Below are 9,812 nucleotides of genomic sequence, written 5' to 3' on the forward strand. Positions count from 1 at the left end.
GTGTATGAGCAGCTTCATTCTACTGGGGATGTGAGAACCTTACTCACATGTGCAAAGCTTGGATTTGTTTGTCCAGGCCCGAGAGTGGGGTAAGGAGATGAAGGGCATGCACTGGAATGTTGGGCTCCAACAGGATCCACAAAGCCTCTGGACCATCCAGAAGCTTCCAGATACTAACGTAGGTATCCCCCCACTTGTAACTCTGGGTGTTTCAAGTCCTACCCCATAGAGCCATATTAATCCATGCCATGCACTGATGATCAGTCAGTCTGAAACAGTCAACACTAAAGGACAACTGTAATAAGAGGGTTATGGAGGCTGCCATTTTTTTTTTACCCACTTGATTACCATGGGCTTAACACCCCCCCCCCCCTATAGACCAGGCCATTTTTAACAAAATAGGCTACTGCAGCTTTAAGGCCTTGCTGCAGGGCCATACAACTTAGCACACAAGTGATTCCCCCCCCCCCCTTTTCTGCCCACCAATAGAGCTCTCTGTTGGTGGCTTTCATTGCTCCCCCCATGTTTGTTTATTTTTTGTCAATATTTTTTAAATTATTATGCCTATTTTTGTTAATTTTTTTTTTTTTTTATCCCCCCTCCCTCCTCCCGCCAGCCTATGACAGCGATCGGCTGTCATAGGCTTCAGCCAATGAGAGCTGATTGTTCTCCTGTGTCCCAGTAGATTGCAGCGCTGTACTGTGTAAATAGATGGTGGTTTTGCCGTTTAACAGTCCCCTTAGCTGCGATCGCTGCTGGGAGACTGATGGCGGAGCGGAGCTCCGTCATCCACGCGGAGATGCACGCAATCTCCTGCAAATCCCCGCCCCAGGACTTAATGCCGGTCGGCGTTGGGCGGTCCTGGGGCTGCTGCCGTGGCCACGCCCATTGGTGGCATCTAGTCAAACAATACCAGTTGCCTGGCTACCCTGCTAATCCTTTGACTCTAATACTTTTAGACATAGACCCTGAACAAGCATGCAGCAGATCAGATGTTTCTGACATTATTGTCAGATCTGACAAGATTAGCTGCATGCTTGCATGCTTGTTTCTGGTGTTAATTAGATACTACTGCAGCCAAATACATCAGCAGGGCTGCCAGACAACTGGTATTGTTTAAAAGGAAATAAATATGACAGCCTCCATATTCTTCTCACTGCAGTTGTTCTTTAAATTTAATCTGCTAATGCCTGCTCATATAGCAATCTTGTCAATACCCTGTTGTAAAATGTCATTATCCTGCTTAGTATTGATGATTCTTCATAATTTTGTATAATCTCCAAAGATGGCAACATTGCTCCGTATTCTATTCACTAGATCATTAATAAATAGTTGGAAAACCATGGGACCCTTGAGGAAGCCCTCTGCTAACAGTTCTCCATTTTGAGTATGTTCTGTTTACCAGCAAACTGCACCTTTGGTCTCTGAACCAGTTCTCTATCCACATACAAATCTGCACAACTGGTGGCATGTATGATACCAATTCAAGGAAAGTACTATATTCAAAAATCACTTTAGTGCTAGTTCACACTTCCAGTCTCAATACAAAACCACCCAGTGATTGGACAATTTTGGTTGGGCAACGAGAAACGCATTTGCGGTTTTACACGTATCGCAGTGCTGCAGTGTGAATACGTTTATTTAAATACATTGGCACAGCACTTTGCTGATTGCAGAAATGCGCCCAAATGCGAACTAGCCCTTAATCCAGATTACGATCTTTTCTAGGGGCACCAACAAATGTGTCCAGGCCACTGCAGAATTTATTTGCAGAAGACTGCATGTTATAGAAAGGCCTTTTTTAAATAAAAAAAAAAAATGCCTACACCATCCCACTGCTATCAGATTTCTGGCTAGTTTATGTGCTTGTCTAGACTGCTTCCAACTTGTTTTCACTCACCTGTTATGGTTATTTACAATATGATGTTTCAACATATAATGCCCCTGTGTCCCAGCAACAAGAATGACATTGTTTATCATTGTGTTTGCAGAGTGCTTCTGTCCCTAGCAGAGCTGTACTGGAGATCTTCCTGTCACCCTGTGGCACTGCCTGTACTGCTACAAGCTCTAGCTCTATCCAGGGAATACCACCTCCAGTATCTGGCTTCTGAGACTGTGCTCAATCTGGCTTTCTCTCAGGTGAGAAACACTCACACCTCTGGTTTGTTTGTTTTTTTAAATAATTTCAGACAGATAAAAATACACTGTTCCTCTACACAAAATGCATTCTCAGATACACCATTCCACATAAGATTTGCACAATTTGTCTGTTTTTCCATCAAACTGCTTTAACATTTGTCTCTGGTCTACTTTATAATTTGTCCTCTACTTACACAATTGAAAAAGAACCTATAGTGAGTAAAATCTAAATGTTCCAGCAAAGCCCTAGTGTCCTTTCCTGATACCCCAAGTCTTTGTCTTCCAAAACCCAATGTGATGTGATGGGGAGAGACTTGCAATATCCATTTTCCATAATGACTACCTCATCTCTCACCTTCCAATTACAGCTGTTATATAGAGAGACTGTGTGGGAGTGGCCTTATTCTCCCATGTCCATTAACTGGCATGGAGAATGAGGTCCTTACAGTGTACATTTTCATTGGGAAAGGGTGTTTGACTGAAATATCACTGTTCTGCACTTTGAGGCATATACATCTAATTTTTGCATTTCAGTGGGGATGCTATGCCCTCACTGCAACGCAATATTAAGGCATATGACCCTGCGGCAGAGTGCGCTGACAGGGTCATATGCATAGCCCCCCACTGTTGAGCAGGAAGTACCTCACTGAGATTCCTGTTGGTCCATGCATGCCTGCCGTGTCGCACCCCGCTCCAGTCAATAAAATTCCTGCATCGCCCATTGACTCCAATGACTTCCATCACTGTGGAAGTCCTAAGGTAATTTTTAAATTTCGAGGCAACGTGGTAGGTGTGCTAGGCCCCACTGACTTGCATTGCCATTGCTATAAAGCATGGAAGCACAACACGCACTTTCAATGCAAGTGTAAAAGGGGTCTGAAAGTAGTGAACACTATTGAAGATAATAAAGTTTTCAGTCATTCTATCTGCCCTTTTACAAATACTTTATAAGTATCATGATCTCTACTGATCTATGGCAATTGTGATATTAAAGTAGTGATCACAGGAAACTGGCGAACAATTAGTATTGATAATTTAAAGGCTACCAGAGGTGAAAAGGGTGGGAGAAATGTGGGAATCAGGCACCTGTAGCTTCTTCTAGGTTGCCGGGAGTCCCTATCACTGCGCAGATGTGGGCCTAGCTGCTCGCGGCTGGGAGCGCCCTGCGCATGACGTCATCATGACGAAATGGGCATGCGCAGGGTGATCCCGGTCAATGTAGGACGCGAGCACCCGTGACGACATCTGTGCAGGGATAGCGACTCCGAGCAACCCGGAAAGAAGCTGCAGGGAGGGTTCTTTAGATGATCACAATTGCCATAGATCCGTGGAGATCATCCTACCTAATAAAACAGTGTTGCTGCATCGTCCTCCAGCTGTCTGTGTCCGTGGTTTTGCGTACCACGCTTGCTCAGCACATGGGTGGACCTTGGAGGAGGATGGGGGGGGGGGGGGGGGGGGGGTCAGCCGTGTGTGTGTGTGTGTGTGTGTGTGTGTGTGTGTGTGTGTGTGTGTGTGTGTGTGTGTGTGTGTGTGTGTGTGTGTGTGTGTGTGTGTGTGTGTGTGTGTGTGTGTGTGTGTGTGTGTGTGTGTGTGTGTGTGTGCGCGCGCACGCGCGGTGATGGGCAGTGGGGGAGGAGGGGGGGGTTGTGAAAGTGGCCTAGAGCCCATTATTGTAATGACTTAGGTCCAGTAGTGATATTTGTAAAATAGCGATTAGAATGACTGAAAACTTTATTATCTTCAATAGTGTTCACTACTTTCAGACCCCTTTTACACTTGTGTTGTGCTTCCATGCTTTATCGCAGGGCAACGCAACGGCTATGCAAGTCAGTGGGGCCTAGCACACCTACCGCATAGGTGCGCCTGCGCAGTAGAGCAGACCTGACTGGGATCGGCTATTTCTGCCTATATCCGAGCCGATGCTGCGCTGGAGCCGGTAAGGTAATTATATACATTGCTGCTGCTCGTGGACCTCTAGCAAGACCACCATGGGACAGAGGAGGACGAGGCAAGCCTCAATAGGATCCAGAGGCTTTCCCTTCCCGAGGTGAGTACCCCCAGGGGAATATTTTTTTATTTTTTTTAAAACGCCCCTTAAAGAGACTCCGTAACAAAAATTGCATCCTGTTTTTTATCATCCTACAAGTTCCAAAAGCTATTCTAATGTGTTCTGGCTTACTGCAGCACTTTCTACTATCACAGTCTCTGTAATAAATCAATGTATCTTTCCCTTGTCAGACTTGTCAGCCTGTGTCTGGAAGGCTGCCAAGTTCTTCAGTGTTGTGGTTCTGCTATGCACTCCCCCCTCAGGGGGGAAAGAAACACACAAATGATCTCTTGAGATTCAAAAGGAAGGCTGTATACAGCCTGCTTGTGTATGGATGTATTTTCTATGTGTGGACATACTGTACATCAACCTACTTCCTGTTTTGGTGGCCATTTTGTTTGTTTATAAACAAACTTTTTAAAACTGTTTTTAACCACTTTTAATGCGGCGAGGAGGGGCGAAATTGTGACAGAGGGTAATAGGAGATGTCATCTAACGCACTGGTATGTTTACTTTTGTGCGATTTTAACAATACAGATTCTCTTTAAAATGGCAAGTAAATCAGTTGTTCTCTTAGGGTACCTTCAAAAAGAGCCCAATACATTTCTGGAGGTTTGGGGTATCTCGGTAGAAGACTTGGACAAAACCATTCCTAACCTGAATACATTATTATTATTATTATTATTATTATTATTATTATTATTATTATTATTATTTATTGTATTTATAAAGCAGCGCTGATACATGTAGTGTATTGTGGGGGTGTTAAGTAGATACTCCATAGGGGTCTGTTCCTGGTGCCTGTTTAACTTCTTTGCACATGTGAGATTGATGTCGCCCCACGGGGATCAGGACTTCAGGGGACATTGCTGGGCCGAGACTGTACAGTTGGGTAGTTGCTCTGCAGGCAAGCGATGTGTTCTGTTGCTATACGGGGAGCTGCGCAGATGTGACTTCGTGGGATGAGTGGCAAGAACAAAGCTGTCGGCCATTGCTCGGCCGAGTTGATTTGCCTGGTGGATCGCTGGGCGGTCAAGGGCTACTGTACACACGTCTGGTTATCGGCAGAGGCAGTTGTTACCAGCCACCTCAGAGACTTTAATCTACGATATGTGCGGGCTTAAGTGTCTTATGTGAGCTCATTGCAGATGTGGGTTTTGTGTGATGGTATGTACTGTTTGCTTTTCTCTTTGCTGTTATGGTAGCAGTTTCTATTAATCTATACTGGATGCAGTTGTTTGACACTCAGAGTAACGGCTCAGTTTCGGTTCTGCCAGTCGATGGCCACTGCGCCTGTCAGCATTCCTGTCACCAGAGCGACCTGCGCAGGCGCAGTACAAAAAAACCTTGTACTGCACAGGACGCTCCTGGCGATGGGAGCGCGAACAAGGACGCACGCAGCCAGAGACACACGGTGGCCATCGACTTACAAGTTGGCAGTAATGAAACTTTGCCACAGCTGACTGGAGCATCGAGGAGTGACGACACGTGCACAGGGCAGCTGCAGGGGGCTGGCAGAATCCCCATGTAAGTGAAACTTTTTGTTAAAAAAAGTTATTTAAGGTGTCCTTTAAAAAAATTGCACATAAAGCACAAAAGGGTGTTTGAGGCCTTAGGAAGTTAATCTTGCTCATCAGGGCGAGATGTGCTTCAAAACTGCTAATTTGAAAAGAGTCTGTCAGGTGAGCTTCTATCAGCCTTGTGATGTTACTGTGACCATAGCGAACTATGTAAGCTGTATAAACTAATCTAATAAGCGCAAAACATTTGCTTTTCTAGCTGATGCTTGGAATCCCAGAGCAAGCGCTGAATATTCTGCACATGGCAATAGAGCCCATTCTGGCTCATGGAGCAGTACTGGATAAGGGCAGAGCTATGTTCCTTGTTGCAAAGTGTCAGGTAGCATCAGCTGCAGCCTACAATCCCCAGAAGAAAACTGAAGGTAAGTCCTAAGTCTTACAAACCTTTCACATATGGAAATACTAGTGTGTGTTGCTGGACTTCTGATAGCAGTTTAGATATTTTTATGCCTCCTTGCATACTTTTTCTTCAAATTTAGGAATGGCCTTTTCATTTGGTGCTGGAAAAAAATGCTTTGTTTAATTTTTTCCCTTCTGTGTCTTGTGTTTTACAGCCCTAGAATCCGCCATCTTAAACTTGAATGAAGCAAAAACCTACTTTGGGATGGTGGACTGTAAAGAACAGATCCGTGACATTCTGTACCTGCAGGCGAGACTGTACCACAGCTTAGGAAACATCCAGGAGAGAAACAAGTGCTCCATGCTTTTCCGACAGATCCATCAGGAACTTCCTTCCCATGGAGTTTCTTTGCTGATCCGCTTGTAGGAGATTCAGTGGTAAAATCACTGCTAGTATTACATCTGTGACCAGTACCTGATCACTGCTTTACATTGGTGGCATGCTGTATGTGATGCAGAGAATGCACTGCTGGTGTCACCAGAGAGTCACCATTAGCTGCTATAGATGCTGAATAGGTTTGAAAGACTCCCAGTGGTGGCATCTTCCTGTATGCTTAGTGGCATTCTGTCTGATACTGGTTATGAGGAATAACACTGGTTTATATACGGAGTAGCTGGACAGAAGAATGCTGCAATGCTGTGTGAGGTGACTGTTCTATCATTAGAAGTCTTATTTGAATATTTCTAATGTGACATTAGACTTCAGTTCACTGAGGTCTGTTTGGTAAAAAATATAGGTTTGTAAAATACCACAGTCTGTATTTTAGACGTTTTGAAGAATGGCTGTTCTATACGCTCCTACTTTGTAATTTGGTACTGGTAGATCCCTTGATGCTTCATCTGAAGGTGCACTTTGTCCACTGCCATGTGCAGACTTCACTGCTATGACCCATCATGCACTGCTGCACAGCGGCTGAAAGTAAGATTTTAACAGTACTTTATGATGAGGTCACGGAAGTGGATCACAGGACTGGTCACCACAGAGAAGATCACAAACGAGGATTTATGTAAGTTTCCTTGGGGAACTTTTTAATGTTCCCGAGAGATCCACTTCTAAAACCTTCCCTTCTTGACAACTAAAACTGGTCAGTAATGTGCAAAAGGTTATGCAAATTACTAACACTTGAAAATAGACCAGTCGCATGAAGCCAAGGTCAAATTTGATTGGTCAATTTGCAAGTAAAATTAAAATATTTACATAATTCTGCATCAACTTGAAATTATTTGCATCTCATTGGCCATCCCTTAGCATGTCTTGTTTGTTACAACAAAAATGTAGGAAGTAGAAAAAAAGTCATCCACGTTCCTAGACTTTCAGTATTCAAGCATTTTCTGTTGACTTCTTGAGGGTGTGGACTCTGAAACTTTCCAGAAGGAAAGCCACTGAAGGTGCAACCAGTGGTTACATGGCTTCTTCAAACTGATATTTTAAAATGGCTTTGTGGCCTGACCTTAAACATCCAAGTAAGATAATTTTACACTTCCATGCTTGATGGATGGAGCACTTAGGCTTTACCACATTCCTTCAGTGGTTGCCTCATAATGTACTGTACACAGAAGTGCAGCCATATGTTTCTGGTGATATGGATTTACATCTGCATCCCGCTCTCCTGAGAGTAAGGCTGGAAGAAAAATAGAATGAAGGAGAAAACAATACTGAGCCACAGGGCTGTGGAGTCAGCCTACATTTATGAAGACTCAGACTCCAGGTACCCAAAATTGCTCCGACTCCTTAGTCTAATTCTTACCAGGGCTGTGAGTTGGTACAAAAATCACCTGACTCGAACTATTCAGTTTATTGAAACCATCGACTCCAGGTACCCAAAATTTCTCCGACTCCACAGCTTAGTTGAGCCGGATAGCTAGCTTTGTTTACTGCACCTTTGAAGTGTCCTCTAATTTGCAGAGATCTTTTCCTCAGGGCTTATTTCCATATGCACTCTTTTAGCCGCGCACATGGAAATGCAATCCCAGGGACATCAGGGATTGCATAGACTGCAGTGTCTGTTTCCATATATGTGCTGCAATTCACCACTGAATCAAAGCACATGGTTGCATGCATTTTGGGGTGAGTGCGCCCGCTATAGCATTCATTATAATGAATGGGATGTATGATGTTGTTCAGTATACTCTTAAGGTCATGTACCGTAAATAAATTATTTTTCTACTACTCTTGTCTTTTTCTGTGTGATATTTATAGTTCTACTATTGCTAGCATCTCACGGTATTTTTTTTACATCAGGCTTTGCACAGTAGAATCCCTTTATAGTAAACGCCAAGAGACTAAACCAGGTAGTTTACGTTATCAGAAGTTTACTATATCAGAAAATTGCCATACTCAAGCACTTAAAGTACACTGTAGTACTGTAGCTTAACCACTTAAGCCCATCTGGACGAACATTCTCGTCCAGATGAGCTGCGCGCACTCCCGCGGGCCGCGCACGCTACCACCGGCCGGCCGTTAGCCCAGCGATCAATGAATGGGATTATAGATCCCATTCATTGATCGAAACCCCCTGCAGAAAAGCCGACAGCCTCTTATCAGAGGTGTTACAAAAAGGTTCCCATCCTAATACTTCCTGGAAGCGTACGATCACGCTTCCAGGATTTTTTGACTGTGGCCATCTTGTGGCCAAATAGTAAAACTAGACTCACATCTATTTTTTATCAAATACATTATTTTACATTTAAAATTAGCGGTTTACCTCCCACACCACAAATTACCCAAAACATTTTCAATAAAAAAAAATTACAATTAAAAAAACAACAAATAGTTACCTAAGGGTTTGAACGTTTTAAATGTGCATGTCAAAGGAGTATATTAATATATTTTTTTAAATTATGGGCTTGTAAATGGTGATGGACGCAAATTGAAAAAAATGCACCTTTATTTTCAAATAAAATATCGGCGTCATACATTGTGATAGGGACATAATTTAAATGGTGTAATACAGTGGCTTGCAAAAGTATTTGGCCCCCTTGAAGTTTTCCACAGTTTGTCACATTACTGCCACAAACCTGAATCAATTTTTTTGGAATTCCATGTGAAAGACCAATACAAAGTGGTGTACACGTGAGAAGTGGAACGAAAATCATACATGATTCCAAACATTTTTTACAAATCAATAACTGCAAAGTGGGGTGTGCGTAATTATTTAGCCCCCTGGGTCAATACTTTGTAGAACCATATTTTGCTGCAATTACAGCTGCCAGTCTTTTAGGGTATGTCTCTACCAGCTTTGCACATCTAGAGACTGAAATCCTTGCCAAAACAGCTGCAGCTCAGTCAGATTAGATGGACAGCGTTTGTGAATAGCAGTTTTCTGATCTTGCCACAGATTCTCAATTGGATTTAGATCTGGATGTTGACTGGGCCATTCTAACACATGGATATGTTTTGTTTAAAACCATTCCATTGTTGCCCTGGCTTTATGTTTAGGGTCGTTGTCCTGCTGGAAGGTGAACCTCCGCCACAGTCTCAAGCCTTTTGCGGACTCCAAGAGGTTTTCTTCCAAGATTACCCTGTATTTGGCTCCATCCATCTTCCCATTAACTCTGACCAGCTTCCCTGTCCCTGCTGAAGAGAAGTATCCCTAGAGCATGATGCTGCCACCACCATATTTGAAAGTGGGGATGGTGTATTC

At 43.5% G+C, this 9,812-nt stretch overlaps 1 protein-coding gene across 1 annotated transcript in view; it reads left to right on the forward strand.

Annotated features, from left to right (window-relative positions):
- ANAPC5 (anaphase promoting complex subunit 5) overlaps positions 1–8,338 on the forward strand; it is a 54,821-nt gene extending 46,483 nt beyond the window's left edge. Inside the window, exons 15-17 of the mRNA XM_068245127.1 lie at positions 1,992–2,139; positions 5,969–6,131; positions 6,324–8,338. Of these exons, the coding sequence (XP_068101228.1) occupies positions 1,992–2,139; positions 5,969–6,131; positions 6,324–6,535 (523 nt within the window). The 3' untranslated portion in view covers positions 6,536–8,338. The remainder of the gene's footprint in view (positions 1–1,991; positions 2,140–5,968; positions 6,132–6,323) is intronic.
- Positions 8,339–9,812: the final 1,474 nt, after the last annotated feature.

The sequence above is a fragment of the Hyperolius riggenbachi genome, chromosome 1, assembly GCF_040937935.1.
Source record: "Hyperolius riggenbachi isolate aHypRig1 chromosome 1, aHypRig1.pri, whole genome shotgun sequence".
In the NCBI taxonomy this organism is placed as follows: Eukaryota; Metazoa; Chordata; class Amphibia; order Anura; family Hyperoliidae; genus Hyperolius; species Hyperolius riggenbachi.